Genomic DNA, 23,397 nt, shown 5'->3' on the forward strand with positions numbered 1-23,397 from the left:
AAGAACAACGTTCTTAAAATAAAGGGTGGGGCCGTGGATTCCCCATATCCGGAAATAAATAAATTTATCAGGTAAACATAAATTTTGTTTTTCTTTCCTAAGATATGGTGAGTCCACAGCTTGAGTAATTACTGTTGGGAACCAATAACCAAGATAGAGGACACGGATAAATAGGGAGGGACAAGACAGGCAGTCCTAAACAGAAGGCACCATCGCTTGAAGAACCTTTCTCCCAAAAGAAGCCTCAGCCGAGGCAAAAGTATTTGGAAAAAGTATGTAGAGAAGACCAAGTTGCAGCCTTGCAAATTTGTTCCACAGAAGCTTCATTTTTGAAAGCCCAAAAAGAGGAAACGGCTCTTATGGAATGAGCCCTAATTCTCTCAGGAGGCTGCTGACCAGCAGTCTCATAAGCCAAACGAATTATACTTCGTAACCAAAAAGAAAGAGTAGTAGCAGTAGCTTTCTGACCTTTACGTTTCCCAGAGAAACAGACAAAGAGGGCAGAGGACTGGCAAAAATCCTTAGTCGCCTGTAAGTAGAATTTAAGAGCACATACAACATCCAAATTGTGTAACAAACGTTCTTTGGAAGAAGGAGGATTAGGACACAGAGAGGGAACAACAATTTCCTGATTGATATTTATATTAGAAACAACCTTAGGAAGGAAAGCTAACTTAGTACGAAGAACCGCCTTATCAGCATGAAAAATAAGATAAGGGGAATCACACTGCAGACATGAGAGTTCCGAAACTCTTCGAGCAGAAGAGATAGCAACAAGAAACAAAACCTTCCAAGATAACAACTTAATGTCTATGGAATGCATGGCTCAAACCAAGCCAGCTGTAAAACTTTAAGAACAAGGTTAAGGCTCCAAGGAGGAGCAACAGACTTCAAGACTGGCCTGATTTTGACCAAGGCCTGACAAAAAGATTGCACATCTGGCACATCCGCCAAACGTTTATGTAGTAAAACTGATAAAGCAGAAATCTGACCCTTCAGGGTACTGACTGACAATCCCTTCTCCAGGCCTTCCTGAAGAAAATACAAAATGCTAGGAAATCTAATTCTACTCCAAGAGTAGCCCTTGGATTCACACCAATAAAGATATTTACGCCATATTTTATGGTAGATCTTTCTAGTAACAGGCTTGCGAGCCTGAATCATGGTCTCAATGACCGACTCAGAAAAACCACGCTTAGACAGAATTAAGCGTTCAATCTCCAGTCAGCTTCAGAGAAACGAGATTTGAATGAAGGAAGGGACCCTGAAACAGGAGGTCCTTCCTCAGAGGTAGTCTCCAAGGAGGGAGAGATGACATCTCCACTAGGGCTGCAAACCAGGTCCTGTGAGGCCACACAGGGGCTATTAGAATCACAGACGTCCTCACCTGTTTGATACGAGCAATGACTCCTGGAAAAAGAGCAAACGGAGGAAACAGGTATGCCAACCTGAAAACCCAAGGAACCGCCAGAGCATCTATCAGAACGGCCTGCGGATCTCTTGACCTTGAACCGTACCTTGGAAGCATGGCGTTCTGACGGGAGGCCATCAGATCTAACTCCGGCAACCCCATTTGAGGAGTAAGCCGGAAAACACCTCCGGATGGAGTTCCCACTCCCCTGGATGAAAAGTCTGTCTGCTCAGAAAATCTGCTTCCCAGTTGTCTACTCCTGGAATGTAGATGGCATATAGATAGCAATTGTGGGTCTCTGCCCACTGAAGAATCCAAGTAACCTCCTTCATGGCTAAGTAACTCTGAGTTCCTCCCTGGTGATTGATGTAAGCCACAGAGGTTATGTTGTCTGACTGGAACCTGATAAACTGGGCTGAGGACAACTGAGGCCAAGCTAATAGAGCATTGTCAACTCCAAGATGTTGATGGGAAGAGCAGACTCCTATTGAGTCCAAAGGCCCTGAGTTTTTAACGAGTTCCAGACTGCTCCCCAGCCCAGAAGACTGGCGTCCTTGGTCACGATCACCCAGGAAGGTCTCAGAAAGCATGTGCCCTGAGACAGATGTTCCTGAGAAATGCACCACGGGAGAGAACACCTTGACGACTGATTTAACTCTATTCTCTGAGATAGATCCACATGGTCGCCATTCCATTGTCTGAGCATGCACAACTGGAGAGTTCTCAAATGGAATTGTGCAAAAGGAATGATGTCCATGGAAACCACCATCAGACCGATTACCTCCATACATTGAGCCACTGAAGGATGAGCAGTAGCCTGAAGAGAGAGGCAAGAGGAAACGATTTTGTTTTTCCTGACCTCTGTCAGAAAAACCTTCATCAATAGAGAATTTATTATGGTCCCTAAGAACACTACTCTTGTAGCAGGGGAAAGGGAGCTCTTTTTCAGATTCACATTCCATCCACGAAGAAAAGACAATATCTCTGTGTGAGATTTTGCTTGTTGAAAAGATGGTGCCTGAACCAATATGTCGACCAGGTAGGGGTGCCACAGCAATTCCACAAGAACGGATCCCTGCCAAAAGAGCCTCCAGAATCTTTAAAAAAAATTCTGGGAGCCGTGGCTAGACCAAATGGAAGGGCCACCAACTGGAAATGTTTGTCCAGAAAGGCAATTCTCAGGAATCTGTGATGGTCCCTGTGAATAGGAACATGAAGATACGCATCCTTTAGGTCTTTGGTTGTCATGAACTGACCCTCTTGTACTAAAGGAAGAATGGAATGTATAGTCTTTATCTTAAAGGATGGAACTTTTTTGAAACTTGTTTAGACACTTAAAGTCTAGAATGGGATGGAAAGTTCCCTCTTTTTTGGTAACCACAAATAGGTTGGAGTAGAACCCAAGACCCTGTTCCTGCACTGGAACTATCACTCCCAGGGAGGCAAGATGTTGTATACATTTCAAACCCTTAATGCTGTTTTGGAATCAGCTGCAGATTTCTTTAAATGTTTCCCCTTGTTCCAAGACTGATTGGGTTTCCAAGAAGACTTGGATTGTTCCTGCTTTTAAGAAGGGGAAGGCTTTCCTCTGAAGTTACGAAGGGAACCAAAATTACTCTGACGCCCTTTAGGCCTATTCTTCTTATCTTGAGGTAGAAAAGACCCCTTTCCATCCTTAACATCAGAGATAATTTCTGCCAAACCGGGTCCAAACAAGGGTTTGCCCTTGAAAGGAATCGCCAGAAGCTTGACTTTAGAGGAAACGTCCACAGACCAGGATTTCAACCATAACGCCCTGTGGGCTAGGACAACGAAACTAGAAGATTTAGCTCCTAGTCTAACAACATGTAAAATTGCATCTGCAATAAAGGAATTGGCCAACTTAAGACCTTTAAACCTATCTTGAATTTCATCCAAGGAAGTCTCTACTTGAAAAGAATCAAACAAGGCGCTGAACCAATAAGATGCCACACTAGTCACGGTGGCAATACACACTGCAGGTTGCCATTGGAGACCTTAATGAACATATATCTTTTTCAAATAAGCCTCCAGCTATTCAATTAAAATAAACCAAGGAAAAAAATACACTTTATATTTTATCCCAAATTAAGATCAATCCCAAGCTAAAATTATGTGAGAAAAGATAAGAAAAAAAATATTTAATAAACATCAAATACATTTCTAAAATACCGCTCAGGCAAGCCCACACCTCAATTACTGAGGAGCCTTACCGCTACCAATTAAGACCGGATATGATCATCAATTTCCTGATTGATGTTATGACTCAATACCACCCTGGAAAGGAATCCCAATCCAGTGCGAAGAACAGCCTTAGCCAGTAATAATAGGACTTTCCATGAAAGAACCTTAATGTTCTGTAATATCAAGATAAGGCCGAGATCTGTCCCCTTAGGAAACTGGTGGCAAGACCCTTATCCAGACCGTCCTGGAGAAAGGCCAAAATCCTGGATACCCTGACCTTATGCCAGGGATATCCTCATTCCTCACACCAGGACAAGTAGGTCCTCCTCCACACCTTGTGGTGGATGAGTTGAGTGACCGGCTTCCTAGCCTTAACAAGAGTATCAATTACCTTTTCTGAAAATCCTCTTTTGGCTAAGACTAGACATTCAATTTCCACGCAGTCAGCCTCAGAGAATCGATATTTTTATTTAGAAAAGGACCTTGAACCAGCAGATCCCTGCAACAAGGTAACTTCCACGGCGGAGATGACGACATCGCCACAAGATCAGTAAACCCCATCCTCCGTGGCCACGACGGAGCAATCAGAATAGCTGAAGCTTGCTCCTGCTTGAAGCGGGCCACTACCCGAGGTAGAAGAGGCAACGGTGGAAATATGTAAATTAGGTTTAAGTCCCAGGGTACCGCCAAGGCTTCTATAAGTTCCACATGGGGATCTCTGGATCTCGACCCGTATCTGGGTAGCTTTGAGTCTGGACGCCATGAGATCTATCTCTGGCATCTCCCATCTGCTGCAGATCTCCGCAAACATCTCGGGATGGAGGGACCATTCCCCTGGATGAAACGTCTGTTTGCTCAGAAAATCTGCTTCCCAGTTGTCCACACCCAGAATGTGGATCGCTGAGAGCCAACTATTGTAAGTCTCCGCCCATTCCAGAATCCAAGATACTTCCCTTATGGCTTCTCGTCCCCCCCTGATGGTTTATGTAAATCACTGAGGTAATGTTGTCCGACTGGAATCTGATGAATCGGGACGACCCCAGAAGGGGCCAAGCCCTCAGAGCGTTGAATATCGCTCGAAGTTCCAAAATAATTATAGGTAGACTCGACTGTTCTAGAGTCCATCTGCCCTGTGCCTTTCTGGCACCCCAAACAGCTCCCCATCCTGATAGACTTGCATCTGTGGTCACAATCTCCCAGGATGGTGTCAAAAAGGATGTCCCGGGTTGGGTCCACCAAGATAGGGACTACCTCCACAGTCTGTTAAGAGATATCTGTTCGGACCAATCGGAATGATCGCCGTTCCATTGTCTCAACATGCACAGTTGAAGAGGTCTTAGATGGAACCTGGCAAATGGAACGACATCTATGCTGGATACCATGAGCCCGATCACCTCCATACACCTGGCCACAGATGTCCTGGAGGATGTCTTAAGAGCTAGACAGTGGGACGCAAGCTTGCAACGTCTCTAATCTGTCAAAAATATCTTCACGGCTAAAGAATCTATTATCGTACCCAGGAATTCCACCCTGTTGCTGGGACCAATTAACTTTTTCCTTCATTTATCTTCCACCCGTGGGAGCTCTCAAAATGGCCCTCCGCAAGACTGTAGGACGGAGCCGGGACCAGGATATCGTCCAGATAAGGTGCCACTGCAATTCCTCTGGCTCTCGCTACTGCGAGTAGAGCTCCCAGAAACTTTGTGAAGACTCTTGGGGCAATTGCCAGACCAAACGGAAGGGCCACAAACAGGAAGTGCTGGTACAGGAAGGCGAATCTTAGAAACCTGAAGTGATCCTTGTGGATTGGAACGTGAAGGTAAGAGTTCTTCAGGTCTATAGTCATCATGAATTGCCCCTCTTGAACCAGGGGCAAAATTTACCTAATCGTCTCCATCTTGAACGATGGAACTGACAAAAACTTGTTTAGGGCCTTTAGGTCCAGAATTCAACGAAACGTGCCCTCCTTCTTTGGGACCATGAAAAGGTTTGAATAATACCCCAGACCTCTTTCTGCTGGAGGAACTGGGACGATTACCCCAAGAGATGAGAGATCCCTCACACACCCCAGGAAGGCGTCTCTCTTTTCTGGTCTTGAAGATATGGGCAGATAAGACTTGAAACCTATCCTGTAACCCTGGGATACGACCTCCAGAACCCAAGGGTCTATAACGTCTCTTCTCCAGGCCTCTGCAAAAAGAGATAGTCTGCCCCCTACATGATCCGAGGACAGCCCGGGGGCCGCCCCTTCATGCCAACTTTGACTCGACAGGCTTCTTATTCTGTTTGGACTTGTTCCAAGAGTTAGCTGGCTTCCAAGATCCCTTGGATTGCTCCGACTTTGCGGCAGGCTGCTGGCGCTGTGAATTGTCTGAACGAAAGGGACGAAAAGTAGATCCCTTAGGTTTAGTCTTCTTATCCTGAGGCAAGAAGGCACCCTTGCTATCCGTGACCGTAGATATGATAGAATCCAGGCCCGGGCCAAACAAAAACTTCCCCTTAAATGGGAGGGAAAGCAAACGAGACTTAGAAGTCATGTCAGCAGACCACAACTTTAGCCACAGAGCCCTGCGGGCTAAAACAGAAAAAACAGACGTCTTAGCATTCAGGCAAATAATCTGCATGTTAGCATCACAAATGAACGAATGGGCCACTCTTAAGGCCTTGATTCATTCTAGAATCTCATCAAGAGGAGTCTCCACCTCGACCACTGCTGATAGAGCATCACACCAGTAGGTAGCCGCACCAGCCACTGTAGCGACCGCCACTGCCGGTTGAAAAACGAACCCCGTGAGTTGGAACATCTTCCGCAACATGGACTCCATCTTTTTGTCCATGGGTTCCTTGAAAGAGGAGCTATCCTCTAGCGAAATAGTCGTTCTCTTAGCGAACGTGGAGATAGCACCATCCACCTTAGGGATGGTTCCACACAGTTCAAGCTGCGCGTCTGAAACGGGGAAAAGCTTTTTAAACGGGAGAAGAGGGGGAAAAGGGCTTACCAAGTTTCTCCCATTCATTCTTAATAATGTTAGCCATCTTGACTGGAACCAGGAAGGCCTGGGGCACTACCCTGTCCTCATAAACCCTATCCAGTTTAGGGATTGAAGGTTCCTCCGGTATTTCGGTTCTGGAACCTCCAACGTAGCAAGCACCTCTTTCAGCAGAAAGCGCAAATGCTCCTGGTGGCCAGGTTCTTAATTTCCACAGGTAATGAATGAAGCAGTGGACTCTCCTCCCATTAAGATGGAAATACATTTTACAGATATACATTTTACAGGCACACACAGATATACATTTTACAGACAAGCACTTCCAGATATACATTTTTACAGTCACGCATTTACAAATATACATTTTACAGACGTACACTTGTAGATATACATTTTACAGGCATACACAGATATACATTTTACAGACACGCACTTACAGATATACATTTTACAAACATACACTTACAGACACACACATATAGACACAAACTTATAAATATACATTTTACAGACATACACTTCTAGATATACATTTTACAGGCATACACAGATATACATTTTACAGGCATACACAGATATACATTTTACAGGCATACACAGATATACATTTTACAGGCATACACAGATATACATTTTACAGGCATACACAGATATACATTTTACAGGCATACACAGATATACATTTTACAGACACGCACTTACAGATATACATTTTACAGACGCACACATACAGATGCATTTTACAGACTCATATATAGTTACACAGTTTCACCTCAGCAGTCACACAATGTTTATTGGTATTTATTTCTACACACCGCACAAACACACAGGAGGAAGATGACTCACACATGCAAACGGAAAGTAAAAGGTAACACGGCCTCAGCTGCGGCTCTTGGGTAATTTTACCATCAACAAACACAGAATCTATTTTGAGCTATTTTATGAGAGCGGCTTGAGAGGAGCATTAACCCTTACTGCACCATAATACTGTGCACCAGGGGCATCACCTCCACACACCCACTGAGCACACAGTAAATATTTAGAGCTTAGTAATGATTGTACAAATGAGCTAAAGAGACACGATAGTGTAATGATACCATTTGTATCAGGTAACACAAATCATGCACTTTCCCGGACAACACTAAATTTCCATCCTCTCCCCATAAACAAATAGCAGATGCCCTTATGCCCCCCTGGTGCTCAGACAGTTGGCGCATAGCTGTATTATGCACATCTCACATATAGATTTATCTAAAAACAACAAAGTAGTGATGTCAATCTCCTATAAACTGCTGACAGCTGAGCACCAAGTGGCATCTGACAGTTGTCCCTCAAGTAATGCAAATCTAAAAAGAACACTCCTCGTTACCAGGGTTTGGTATTATTCTCCTAGCCGCATCACTTCAGCGATTTGTTTGTATGGATGAGATTTACTCTCAGTTACTTACCCACAGTCAGGTAGGCCTCTGCATGCACTGACCCATGCTCATTGGAAGCCTCACAAACATATTTTCCAGCATGCTGTGCTGTGACGGCTCGAATGTACAAAGTGCTGGAACCTGCTTGAGACATGGTGACATGAGCAGGGTCCTGCTGGGAACTGGCCGCTGCCGTCCTGCGTGACTTTGAAAGCAACACTTGTGAAGGGTGGCTTGTGATGGCGCCGTACTTGTCATACCACCGGATGGTAGGTGTGGGCACCCCAGTGGCATTACATGTCAAGGAGACTAGTTCCCCATTCATCACTGTGACACTCACAGGGGGTGACACAATGACTGGCCTTGTCCTTATGTCTGTGAAAAAGTAAGATGAACAAACATTGTCACTGGTGCATTGTCATTGTGGTGCACATTACGTTATGTGACTGATAAATAAAGTCATCTTCACTCCAGTCACTGTAAAGACATAAACAGAGCAAGCGTAGGACACGCACACAATGTGTATATTATTTACTAACAGGCTTCACTGTGTGCTGAGCAAACACTATCAACAACAATTGTCACTAGGTGACAATCAACACTTTTTTATTCTTATATCCACATTTAGCCACTACAGATTGTCACCTCAGACATTTTGAGACCAGATATTTGTCCCAGACAGGGATATTGGAGTAGCCAATACATAAAAATGTTGATCTCTAGTGACGGCTTAAAGGAGCATTAAACCAAGTGAACAGTGTCTGCATTGTCACAAAATATTGTGAACCCCTAGTACAATCACACGTAGCTATTGTAAGTGACCAAACTTACCAGACTTGACTATCAGCCGCGCGGCAGACTGCGCTGCTCCCACTCCATTCTCTGCAGCGCACTGGTACATTCCTGAATCGTCAGCAATTAGATTTGTTATGGTTAGCTTGTTTGCCAGCACTTGGTGTCTCAAGGACGTGTGCACGGGCACAGCATTGTGTAACCAGGTTATATTAGGAGCTGGGAAGCCCTGCGCCTCACAGGTAAACTGAACTGTGCCACCAGCTGGTGATGACTGGTCCACAAGTAATCGCGACAGAGAAGGAGGTTCTGCAAGGCAAAGACATTATGTACAATTACAGCGCCAGCGTAGGAAATGTGCAACTGTACCGTGCAACTGTACCGTGCAACTATACCGGTACAGTGCAATGATACACAAACAACACATGAAGTTACACATGATAAAAAGACAAACAAACAAAACCATTTGCAACAAGAAATGCTCACAATTTACATTTTTTTAAATTATTTTTGGTTTTGTTTGGGATCCTTATTTTGTAGCGACAGTTAGTGAATATACACTGTTAGATGGTTTTATGGTCTAGAAGTGACAGTTAGTGAATATACACTGTTAGATGGTTTTATGGTCTAGAATATACACTGTTAGATGGTTTTATGGTCTAGAAGCGACAGATAGTGAATATACACTGTTAGATGGTTTTATGGTCTAGAAGTGACAGTTAGTGAATATACACTGTTAGATGGTTTTATGGTCTAGAAGCGACAGATAGTGAATATACACTGTTAGATGGTTTTATGGTCTAGAATATACACTGTTGGATGGTTTTATGGTCTAGAAGTGACAGTTAGTGAATATACACTGTTAGATGGTTTTATGGTCTAGAATATACACTATTAGATGGTTTTATGGTCTAGAAGTGACAGTTAGTGAATATACACTGTTAGATGGTTTTATGGTCTAGAATATACACTGTTAGATGGTTTTATGGTCTAGAATATACACTGTTAGATGGTTTTATGGTCTAGAATATACACTGTTAGATGGTTTTATGGTCTAGAAGTGACAGTTAGTGAATATACACTATTAGATGGTTTTATGGTCTAGAAGCGACAGTTAGTGAATATACACTGTTAGATGGTTTTATGGTCTAGAAGCGACAGTTAGTGAATATACACTGTTAGATGGTTTTATGGTCTAGAAGTGACAGTTAGCGAATATACACTGTTAGATGGTTTTATGGTCTAGAAGCGACAGTTAGTGAATATACACTGTTAGATGGTTTTATGGTCTAGAAGCGACAGTTAGTAAATATACACTGTTAGATGGTTTTATGGTCTAGAAGCGACAGTTAGTGAATATACACTGTTAGATGGTTTTATGGTCTAGAAGCGACAGTTAGTGAATATACACTGTTAGATGGTTTTATGGTCTAGAATATACACTGTTAGATGTTTTTTTGGTCTAGAAGTGACAGTTAGTGAATATACACTGTAAGATGGTTTTATGGTCTAGAAGTGACAGTTAGTGAATATACACTGTTAGATGGTTTTATGGTCTAGAAGCAACAGATAGTGAATATACACTGTTAGATGGTTTTATGGTCTAGAAGCGACAGTTAGTGAATATACACTGTTAGATGGTTTTATGGTCTAGAAGCAACAGATAGTGAATATACACTGTTAGATGGTTTTATGGTCTAGAAGTGGCAGTTAGTGAATATACACTGTTAGATGGTTTTATGGTCTAGAAGCGACAGTTAGTGAATATACACTGTTAGATGGTTTTATGGTCTAGAAGCGACAGTTAGTGAATATACACTGTTAGATGGTTTTATGGTCTAGAAGCGACAGTTAGCGAATATACACTGTTAGATGGTTTTATGGTCTAGAATATACACTGTTAGATGGTTTTATGGTCTAGAAGCGACAGATAGTGAATATACACTGTTAGATGGTTTTATGGTCTAGAAGCGACAGATAGTGAATACACACTGTTAGATGGTTTTATGGTCTAGAAGTGACAGTTAGCGAATATACACTGTTAGATGGTTTTATGGTCTAGAAGCAACAGTTAGCGAATATACACTGTTAGATGGTTTTATGGTCTAGAAGTGACAGTTAGTGAATATACACTGTTAGATGGTTTTATGGTCTAGAAATGACAGTTAGTGAATATACACTGTTAGATGGTTTTATGGTCTAGAATATACACTATTAGAAGGTTTTATGGTCTAGAAGTGACAGTTAGTGAATATACACTGTTAGATGGTTTTATGGTCTAGAAGTGACAGTTAGTGAATATACACTGTTAGATGGTTTTATGGTCTAGAAGTGACAGTTAGTGAATATACACTGTAAGATGGTTTTATGGTCTAGAAGTGACAGTTAGTGAATATACACTGTTAGATGGTTTTATGGTCTAGAAGCGACAGTTAGTGAATATACACTGTTAGATGGTTTTATGGTCTAGAAGCGACAGTTAGTGAATATACACTGTTAGATGGTTTTATGGTCTAGAAGCGACAGTTAGTGAATATACACTGTTAGATGGTTTTATGGTCTAGAAGCGACAGTTAGTGAATATACACTGTTAGATGGTTTTATGGTCTAGAAGCGACAGTTAGTGAATATACACTGTTAGATGGTTTTATGGTCTAGAAGCGACAGTTAGTGAATATACACTGTTAGATGGTTTTATGGTCTAGAAGCGACAGTTAGTGAATATACACTGTTAGATGGTTTTATGGTCTAGAATATACACTGTTAGATGTTTTTTTGGTCTAGAAGTGACAGTTAGTGAATATACACTATTAGAAGGTTTTATGGTCTAGAAGTGACAGTTAGTGAATATACACTGTTAGATGGTTTTATGGTCTAGAAGCGACAGTTAGTGAATATACACCGTTAGATGGTTTTATGGTCTAGAAGTGACAGTTAGTGAATATACACTGTTAGATGGTTTTATGGTCTAGAAGTGACAGTTAGTGAATATACACTGTAAGATGGTTTTATGGTCTAGAAGTGACAGTTAGTGAATATACACTGTTAGATGGTTTTATGGTCTAGAAGTGACAGTTAGCGAATATACACTGTTAGATGGTTTTATGGTCTAGAAGCGACAGTTAGTGAATATACACTGTTAGATGGTTTTATGGTCTAGAAGCGACAGTTAGTGAATATACACTGTTAGATGGTTTTATGGTCTAGAAGCGACAGTTAGTGAATATACACTGTTAGATGGTTTTATGGTCTAGAAGCGACAGTTAGTGAATATACACTGTTAGATGGTTTTATGGTCTAGAAGCGACAGTTAGTGAATATACACTGTTAGATGGTTTTATGGTCTAGAAGCGACAGTTAGTGAATATACACTGTTAGATGGTTTTATGGTCTAGAATATACACTGTTAGATGTTTTTTTGGTCTAGAAGTGACAGTTAGTGAATATACACTGTTAGATGGTTTTATGGTCTAGAAGTGACAGTTAGTGAATATACACTGTTAGATGGTTTTATGGTCTAGAAGCGACAGTTAGTGAATATACACTGTTAGATGGTTTTATGGTCTAGAATATACACTGTTAGATGTTTTTTTGGTCTAGAAGTGACAGTTAGTGAATATACACTGTTAGATGGTTTTATGGTCTAGAAGTGACAGTTAGTGAATATACACTGTTAGATGGTTTTATGGTCTAGAAGTGACAGTTAGTGAATATACACTGTTAGATGGTTTTATGGTCTAGAAGTGACAGTTAGTGAATATACACTGTTAGATGGTTTTATGGTCTAGAAGTGACAGTTAGTGAATATACACTGTTAGATGGTTTTATGGTCTAGAAGTGACAGTTAGTGAATATACACTGTTAGATGGTTTTATGGTCTAGAAGTGACAGTTAGTGAATATACACTGTTAGATGGTTTTATGGTCTAGAAGTGACAGTTAGTGAATATACACTGTTAGATGGTTTTATGGTCTAGAAGTGACAGTTAGTGAATATACACTGTTAGATGGTTTTATGGTCTAGAATATACACTGTTAGATGGTTTTATGGTCTAGAAGTGACAGTTAGTGAATATACACTGTTAGATGGTTTTATGGTCTAGAAGCGACAGTTAGTGAATATACACTGTTAGATGGTTTTATGGTCTAGAAGTGACAGTTAGCGAATATACACTGTTAGATGGTTTTATGGTCTAGAAGCGACAGTTAGTGAAAATACACTGTTAGATGGTTTTATGGTCTAGAATATACACTGTTAGATGGTTTTATGGTCTAGAATATACACTGTTAGATGGTTTTATGGTCTAGAAGTGACAGTTAGTGAATATACACTGTTAGATGGTTTTATGGTCTAGAAGCGACAGATAGTGAATATACACTGTTAGATGGTTTTATGGTCTAGAATATACACCGTTAGATGGTTTTATGGTCTAGAATATACACCGTTAGATGGTTTTATGGTCTAGAAGTGACAGTTAGTGAATATACACTGTTAGATGGTTTTATGGTCTAGAAACGACAGATAGTGAATATACACTGTTAGATGGTTTTATGGTCTAGAATATACACTATTAGATGGTTTTATGGTCTAGAATATACACTATTAGATGGTTTTATGGTCTAGAATATACACTATTAGATGGTTTTATGGTCTAGAAGTGACAGATAGTGAATATACACTGTTAGATGGTTTTATGGTCTAGAATATACACTATTAGATGGTTTTATGGTCTAGAAGTGACAGATAGTGAATATACACTGTTAGATGGTTTTATGGTCTAGAAGCGACAGATAGTGAATATACACTGTTAGATGGTTTTATGGTCTAGAATATACACTATTAGATGGTTTTATGGTCTAGAATATACACTATTAGATGGTTTTATGGTCTAGAATATACACTATTAGATGGTTTTATGGTCTAGAAGTGACAGTTAGTGAATATACACTGTTAGATGGTTTTATGGTCTAGAAGTGACAGTTAGTGAATATACACTGTTAGATGGTTTAATGGTCTAGAAGTGACAGTTAGTGAATATACACTGTTAGATGGTTTTATGGTCTAGAATATACACTGTTAGATGGTTTTATGGTCTAGAATATACACTGTTAGATGGTTTTATGGTCTAGAAGTGACAGTTAGTGAATATACACTGTTAGATGGTTTTATGGTCTAGAAGTGACAGTTAGTGAATATACACTGTTAGATGGTTTTATGGTCTAGAAGCGACAGATAGTGAATATACACTGTTAGATGGTTTTATGGTCTAGAATATACACTGTTAGATGGTTTTATGGTCTAGAAGCGACAGATAGTGAATATACACTGTTAGATGGTTTTATGGTCTAGAATATACACTGTTAGATGGTTTTATGGTCTAGAAGCGACAGTTAGTGAATATACACTGTTAGATGGTTTTATGGTCTAGAAGCGACAGTTAGTGAATATACACTGTTAGATGGTTTTATAGTCTAGAAGCGACAGATAGTGAATATACACTGTTAGATGGTTTTATGGTCTAGAATATACACTGTTAGATGGTTTTATGGTCTAGAAGCGACAGTTAGTGAATATACACTGTTAGATGGTTTTATGGTCTAGAATATACACTGTTAGTGAATATACACTGTTAGATGGTTTTATGGTCTAGAAGCGACAGTTAGCGAATATACACTGTTAGATGGTTTTATGGTCTAGAAGCGACAGTTAGCGAATATACACCGTTAGATGGTTTTATGGTCTAGAAGCGACAGTTAGCGAATATACACTGTTAGATGGTTTTATGGTCTAGAAGTGACAGTTAGTGAATATACACTGTTAGATGGTTTTATGGTCTAGAAGTGACAGTTAGTGAATATACACTGTTAGATGGTTTTATGGTCTAGAAGCAACAGATAGTGAATATACACTGTTAGATGGTTTTATGGTCTAGAAGCAACAGATAGTGAATATACACTGTTAGATGGTTTTATGGTCTAGAAGCGACAGTTAGTGAATATACACTGTTAGATGGTTTTATGGTCTAGAAGCAACAGATAGTGAATATACACTGTTAGATGGTTTTATGGTCTAGAAGTGACAGTTAGTGAATATACACTGTTAGATGGTTTTATGGTCTAGAATATACACTGTTAGATGGTTTTATGGTCTAGAAGCGACAGATAGTGAATATACACTGTTAGATGGTTTTATGGTCTAGAAGTGACAGTTAGCGAATATACACTGTTAGATGGTTTTATGGTCTAGAAGCGACAGATAGTGAATATACACTGTTAGATGGTTTTATGGTCTAGAATATACACCGTTAGATGGTTTTATGGTCTAGAATATACACTGTTAGATGGTTTTATGGTCTAGAATATACACTGTTAGATGGTTTTATGGTCTAGAAGTGACAGTTAGTGAATATACACTATTAGATGGTTTTAAGGTCTAGAAGCGACAGTTAGTGAATATACACTGTTAGATGGTTTTATGGTCTAGAAGTGACAGTTAGTGAATATACACTGTTAGATGGTTTTATGGTCTAGAAGTGACAGTTAGCGAATATACACTGTTAGATGGTTTTATGGTCTAGAAGCGACAGTTAGTGAATATACACTGTTAGATGGTTTTATGGTCTAGAAGCGACAGTTAGTGAATATACACTGTTAGATGGTTTTATGGTCTAGAAGCGACAGTTAGTGAATATACACTGTTAGATGGTTTTATGGTCTAGAAGCGACAGTTAGTGAATATACACTGTTAGATGGTTTTATGGTCTAGAAGCGACAGTTAGTGAATATACACTGTTAGATGGTTTTATGGTCTAGAATATACACTGTTAGATGGTTTTATGGTCTAGAATATACACCGTTAGATGGTTTTATGGTCTAGAATATACACTGTTAGATGGTTTTATGGTCTAGAATATACACTGTTAGATGGTTTTATGGTCTAGAAGTGACAGTTAGTGAATATACACTATTAGATGGTTTTATGGTCTAGAAGCGACAGTTAGTGAATATACACTGTTAGATGGTTTTATGGTCTAGAAGCGACAGTTAGTGAATATACACTGTTAGATGGTTTTATGGTCTAGAAGTGACAGTTAGCGAATATACACTGTTAGATGGTTTTATGGTCTAGAAGCGACAGTTAGTGAATATACACTGTTAGATGGTTTTATGGTCTAGAAGCGACAGTTAGTGAATATACACTGTTAGATGGTTTTATGGTCTAGAAGCGACAGTTAGTGAATATACACTGTTAGATGGTTTTATGGTCTAGAAGCGACAGTTAGTGAATATACACTGTTAGATGGTTTTATGGTCTAGAAGCGACAGTTAGTGAATATACACTGTTAGATGGTTTTATGGTCTAGAATATACACTGTTAGATGGTTTTATGGTCTAGAATATACACTGTTAGATGTTTTTTTGGTCTAGAAGTGACAGTTAGTGAATATACACTGTTAGATGGTTTTATGGTCTAGAAGTGACAGTTAGTGAATATACACTGTTAGATGGTTTTATGGTCTAGAAGCAACAGATAGTGAATATACACTGTTAGATGGTTTTATGGTCTAGAAGCGACAGTTAGTGAATATACACTGTTAGATGGTTTTATGGTCTAGAATATACACTGTTAGATGGTTTTATGGTCTAGAAGCGACAGTTAGTGAATATACACTGTTAGATGGTTTTATGGTCTAGAAGCGACAGTTAGTGAATATACACTGTTAGATGGTTTTATGGTCTAGAATATACACTGTTAGATGGTTTTATGGTCTAGAATATACACTGTTAGATGTTTTTTTGGTCTAGAAGTGACAGTTAGTGAATATACACTGTTAGATGGTTTTATGGTCTAGAAGCAAGAGATAGTGAATATACACTGTTAGATGGTTTTATGGTCTAGAAGTGACAGTTAGTGAATATACACTGTTAGATGGTTTTATGGTCTAGAAGCGACAGTTAGTGAATATACACTGTTAGATGGTTTTATGGTCTAGAAGCGACAGTTAGCGAATATACACTGTTAGATGGTTTTATGGTCTAGAATATACACTGTTAGATGGTTTTATGGTCTAGAAGCGACAGATAGTGAATATACACTGTTAGATGGTTTTATGGTCTAGAAGCGACAGATAGTGAATACACACTGTTAGATGGTTTTATGGTCTAGAAGTGACAGTTAGCAAATATACACTGTTAGATGGTTTTATGGTCTAGAAGCAACAGTTAGCGAATATACACTGTTAGATGGTTTTATGGTCTAGAAGTGACAGTTATTGAATATACACTGTTAGATGGTTTTATGGTCTAGAAATGACAGTTAGTGAATATACACTGTTAGATGGTTTTATGGTCTAGAATATACACTATTAGATGGTTTTATGGTCTAGAAGTGACAGTTAGTGAATATACACTGTTAGATGGTTTTATGGTCTAGAAGTGACAGTTAGTGAATATACACTGTTAGATGGTTTTATGGTCTAGAAGCGACAGTTAGTGAATATACACCGTTAGATGGTTTTATGGTCTAGAAGTGACAGTTAGTGAATATACACTGTTAGATGGTTTTATGGTCTAGAAGTGACAGTTAGTGAATATACACTGTAAGATGGTTTTATGGTCTAGAAGTGACAGTTAGTGAATATACACTCTTAGATGGTTTTATGGTCTAGAAGTGACAGTTAGTGAATATACACTGTTAGATGGTTTATGGTCTAGAATATACACTGTTAGATGGTTTTATGGTCTAGAATATACACTGTTAGATGGTTTTATGGTCTAGAATATACACTGTTAGATGGTTTTATGGTCTAGAATATACACTGTTAGATGGTTTTATGGTCTAGAAGTGACAGTTAGTGAATATACACTGTTAGATGGTTTTATGGTCTAGAAGCGACATTTAGTGAATATACACTGTTAGATGGTTTTATGGTCTAGAAGTGACAGTTAGCGAATATACACTGTTAGATGGTTTTATGGTCTAGAAGTGACAGTTAGCGAATATACACTGTTAGATGGTTTTATGGTCTAGAAGCGACAGTTAGCGAATATACACTGTTAGATGGTTTTATGGTCTAGAAGCGACAGTTAGTGAATATACACTGTTAGATGGTTTTATGGTCTAGAAGCGACAGTTAGTGAATATACACTGTTAGATGGTTTTATGGTCTAGAAGCGACAGTTAGTGAATATACACTGTTAGATGGTTTTATGGTCTAGAATATACACTGTTAGATGTTTTTTTGGTCTAGAAGTGACAGTTAGTGAATATACACTGTTAGATGGTTTTATGGTCTAGAAGTGACAGTTAGTGAATATACACTGTTAGATGGTTTTATGGTCTAGAAGCGACAGTTAGTGAATATACACTGTTAGATGGTTTTATGGTCTAGAAGCGACAGTTAGTGAATATACACTGTTAGATGGTTTTATGGTCTAGAAGCGACAGTTAGTGAATATACACTGTTAGATGGTTTTATGGTCTAGAATATACACTGTTAGATGTTTTTTTGGTCTAGAAGTGACAGTTAGTGAATATACACTGTTAGATGGTTTTATGGTCTAGAAGTGACAGTTAGTGAATATACACTGTTAGATGGTTTTATGGTCTAGAAGTGACAGTTAGTGAATATACACTGTTAGATGGTTTTATGGTCTAGAAGTGACAGTTAGTGAATATATACTGTTAGATGGTTTTATGGTCTAGAAGTGACAGTTAGTGAATATACACTGTTAGATGGTTTTATGGTCTAGAAGTGACAGTTAGTGAATATACACTGTTAGATGGTTTTATGGTCTAGAAGTGACAGTTAGTGAATATACACTGTTAGATGGTTTTATGGTCTAGAAGTGACAGTTAGTGAATATACACTGTTAGATGGTTTTATGGTCTAGAAGTGACAGTTAGTGAATATACACTGTTAGATGGTTTTATGGTCTAGAAGTGACAGTTAGTGAATATACACTGTTAGATGGTTTTATGGTCTAGAAGTGACAGATACTGAATATACACTGTTAGATGGTTTTTTGGTCTAGAAGTGACAGTTAGTGAATATACACTGTTAGATGGTTTTATGGTCTAGAATATACACTGTTAGATGGTTTTATGGTCTAGAAGTGACAGTTAGCGAATATACACTGTTAGATGGTTTTATGGTCTAGAAGCGACAGTTAGTGAATATACACTGTTAGATGGTTTTATGGTCTAGAAGCGACAGTTAGTGAATATACACTGTTAGATGGTTTTATGGTCTAGAAGTGACAGTTAGCGAATATACACTGTTAGATGGTTTTATGGTCTAGAAGCGACAGTTAGTGAATATACACTGTTAGATGGTTTTATGGTCTAGAAGCGACAGTTAGTGAACATACACTGTTAGATGGTTTTATGGTCTAGAAGCGACAGTTAGTGAATATACACTGTTAGATGGTTTTATGGTCTAGAAGCGACAGTTAGTGAATATACACTGTTAGATGGTTTTATGGTCTAGAAGCGACAGTTAGTGAATATACACTGTTAGATGGTTTTATGGTCTAGAAGCGACAGTTAGTGAATATACACTGTTAGATGGTTTTATGGTCTAGAAGCAACAGATAGTGAATATACACTGTTAGATGGTTTTATGGTCTAGAATATACACTGTTAGATGGTTTTATGGTCTAGAATATACACTGTTAGATGGTTTTATGGTCTAGAAGTGACAGTTAGTGAATATACACTGTTAGATGGTTTTATGGTCTAGAAGCGACAGATAGTGAATATACACTGTTAGATGGTTTTATGGTCTAGAATATACACCGTTAGATGGTTTTATGGTCTAGAATATACACCGTTAGATGGTTTTATGGTCTAGAAGTGACAGTTAGTGAATATACACTGTTAGATGGTTTTATGGTCTAGACGTGACAGTTAGCGAATATACACTGTTAGATGGTTTTATGGTCTAGAATATACACTGTTAGATGTTTTTTTGGTCTAGAAGTGACAGTTAGTGAATATACACTGTTAGATGGTTTTATGGTCTAGAAGTGACAGTTAGTGAATATACACTGTTAGATGGTTTTATGGTCTAGAAGTGACAGTTAGTGAATATACACTGTTAGATGGTTTTATGGTCTAGAAGCGACAGTTAGTGAATATACACTGTTAGATGGTTTTATGGTCTAGAAGTGACAGTTAGTGAATATACACTGTTAGATGGTTTTATGGTCTAGAAGTGACAGTTAGTGAATATACACTGTTAGATGGTTTTATGGTCTAGAAGTGACAGTTAGTGAATATACACTGTTAGATGGTTTTATGGTCTAGAAGTGACAGTTAGTGAATATACACTGTTAGATGGTTTTATGGTCTAGAAGTGACAGATACTGAATATACACTGTTAGATGGTTTTTTGGTCTAGAAGTGACAGTTAGTGAATATACACTGTTAGATGGTTTTATGGTCTAGAATATACACTGTTAGATGGTTTTATGGTCTAGAAGTGACAGTTAGTGAATATATACTGTTAGATGGTTTTATGGTTTAGAAGTGACAGTTAGTGAATATACACTGTTAGATGGTTTTATGGTCTAGAATATACACTGTTAGATGGTTTTATGGTCTAGAATACACACTGTTAGATGGTTTTTTGGTCTAGAAGCATTTGCTGGGTGTATAATTCCTTTCTCTGTCACCCAGTGAAACCCTTTGGGAAAGCCTCTCTTTTGTATGGTTCCCTGTGTATGGGGTGATAGGCTCCTATAATGTTAATGTTGCTGCTGAACTTATAACTACGCCTCACGGTGACCCTATGAGCCCTCACATACTAGAGTTACGGTCACACCTCAGCACACGCCCCGTGCACGTCACACCAACACTGCAGCTGTCTCTCTGCTATTCCAGGAATGCTCCGGGCTACACCTTGTGAGACCTGCAATAAAATCTAATTGGTGCTGGCAGCCATCTCTGGTATTTGCATTCTGTTTAGTGATGTATTAGCAGCAAGTAAAGCGCTTGGTCTGTAACATACAAGTTACCAGATTTATCAACAAACAATGAAAAGTGCAATAATAGGTTTTGCAAACGCGCATCACTTTTCATGGATTCACATTAAGATATAATATTCTCACATAAAATAAACCATGTCAAGTTAACAGAATAAATAATTTGATGCATCCTCTGCTCACAGGGGGACCTGACACTGCAACTACATACCCAGGGTGTCCCCACTAACTGCTACATTTATCAATAACAAATCCCCACATTGTGCTGTAAATTATTTGCTATACTATATGACATCACTTTCTCAGTATGATGTTATGAAATACTCTAAATTTTCCTGTCTGTTAGGCACCTCCTCTAACTGGCTGTTTTGTCATTAATATGCTCTAAGGCTCAGCTGATACATAATAGTGTGACGTGCTGCACAGAAGTAAACTATCAGCTGGCACTACCTGATACATAATAGTATGATGTGTTGCACAGGAGTAAACTATCAGCTGGCACTACCTGATACATAATAGTGTGACGTGCTCCACAGGAGTAAACTATCAGCTGCCGCTACCTGATACATATTTAGTGTGACGTGCTGCACAGGAGCAAACTATCAGATCAGTTTGACTCAGATACAAGTTATTTGTATAAATCTTCCCATTTCCTTCTGATGTAAAATTACGTCTGCCTCTTGGTCTAATTTTTTTCCATTCTAGCATACTGAAGTAGACTCAGGAGCGTGCATTTGTCTTGTGCACTGCTGCCATAAAGGGCCCAAGTCACGTGAACGCTCTAACATCAAGGTTACAGGAAAACCAACCTCTGCCAGTCTTACTATTCATTCACATGACTGTCAGCGACATTGCAGGGACTATTTAACTTACAGCCTGACAAATCCAGAGGTCGGGAGCCAGGGCTACTGGTCATAGCGCTTACATACACTATATAAAGTTATTCCAAAGTGCCTAAAATGATATGACTGGCTGCTATGGATTCTGGTGACTAACAAGTTTTATATGAATCAGAATCTGATTAACCTGCACATGCTAAAGCACAAGGCAGCTGTACTTACTGACCACCCAGTAAATATTACCCACTCATTCGCCATTACACAAACATTTGTGTCTCACCTAGAACAATAACGGTGTAGTTGACGCGGCGCAGGCCTCTGGTATCGTTCTCTAGTACACAGGAATAGTTTCCTGCATCTGCTCTTTCCACTTTATCAATTACAAGGTGTGTGTGTAACAATTTCCGTCGCCCCAGCAATCGGACATCCTGACCGTCTTTGTACCAACGGACACGAGGAATTCCAGGCCCCACAACCACACACTCTAGGGAAACAGGCTCATGTAGGTGCACAGAGTGTGTCTGAGACACGGTAGGGAGTATGATGTAGGAGTCATTGTGAGAAGAAGCTGGAACAAAAGAAATAAGCAACCACATTACCACTAAGCCATAAAGCTCAGCTATTCAAACACTCATGTCACTGACAGAAACACAATTTCATACTGCACCATGTTGACCCCTTGTCTGCCAGAAAAGGCAGCAATGCAATACTATGGCGGCCATGGGGTTAAATAATCTAGAACCACAAAAAAAAAAAATAACAAAAAAACAACAATGTTGCAGATGAAAACCCTGAAATAAGAAATACTCACGTCTAACTGTCAGTCTGTGCTGGGTCTTTCTTCCTGTGTGAGTTAGTGGATTTATCGCTTCGCATTTATATGTTCCCTGGTCGTTAGATGATACGTTAACAATCTGCAGGTTACCGGATGGGAGGATGATAAACTTGTCTAGAAAGAAACAAGCGAAGACGGCATTTAGCATTTGTACGTGTCCCAACTAGACACAGATCCTCGTGCAGAACAGAAATAAACTGAAAACATTTAGGTTACATTACGCTTAATTTATCTAACACCCCAGACCCTGTCACATGGGTATGGGCACTGACACATTTGTATGGGTACAGTCACATGGGTATGGGTACAGTCACTGTCACATGGGTACGGTCACATGGGTACTGTCCACATGGGTATGGGTACTGGTATTGTCCACATGGGTATGGTCATGGTCACATGGGTATGGGTACTGTCACATGGATATGGTTATGTCACATGGGTACAGGTACTGTGCAAAGCATCTTGAGGATGTTAAAGGGTTTCCTTTGCTGCGGCCAAATGCATTTGTGTGTTGATTTAAGCAACGACCATGTAGCAGGGTCACTTACTGTGCATCCCAACCTCTTTAGGAGAGTGGGCAAAGCACAGGTAACAAAAGTAAAGTGACTTAGAGAGACATAAAATGCAGTAATGTATTAAATCATGTTATCGCTCTGTTGACTGCATATAACCGTGTGTTTAACTCCTGCAGAGCCTCAGCTCCAGAGAACTACTGGGAACCAATGACAAGAAGCATATATGTGTAGCCCCAGTCGTACATTGCTGTTGATGAGCTTTTAAACAAAGGATACCAATAAAATGGAGTGAATGTGCTAAATGAAAGTAAATAGAAATGTCTCTTAAAATCACAAATTTCACCTGCACGTGGCTCTGCAACTAGACCTGATGACCATAGACAGTCCCTCTTCCTTGTGTGATCCCATGCA

At 39.5% G+C, this 23,397-nt stretch overlaps 1 protein-coding gene across 2 annotated transcripts in view; it reads right to left on the bottom strand.

Annotated features, from left to right (window-relative positions):
• The window catches only part of CDON (cell adhesion associated, oncogene regulated), a 454,734-nt gene that overhangs the window by 60,580 nt on the left and 370,757 nt on the right, over window positions 1-23,397 (bottom strand). For both annotated transcript variants that reach the window (XM_053691402.1, XM_053691401.1), the window contains 4 exons: window positions 22,448-22,585; window positions 21,917-22,204; window positions 8,853-9,122; window positions 8,052-8,396 (listed from right to left, as the gene is read on the bottom strand). In XM_053691402.1, coding sequence (XP_053547377.1) covers window positions 8,052-8,396; window positions 8,853-9,122; window positions 21,917-22,204; window positions 22,448-22,585 — 1,041 coding nt within the window. The remainder of the gene's footprint in view (window positions 1-8,051; window positions 8,397-8,852; window positions 9,123-21,916; window positions 22,205-22,447; window positions 22,586-23,397) is intronic.

This window comes from Bombina bombina, chromosome 8, assembly GCF_027579735.1.
Source record: "Bombina bombina isolate aBomBom1 chromosome 8, aBomBom1.pri, whole genome shotgun sequence".
NCBI lineage: Eukaryota > Metazoa > Chordata > Amphibia > Anura > Bombinatoridae > Bombina > Bombina bombina.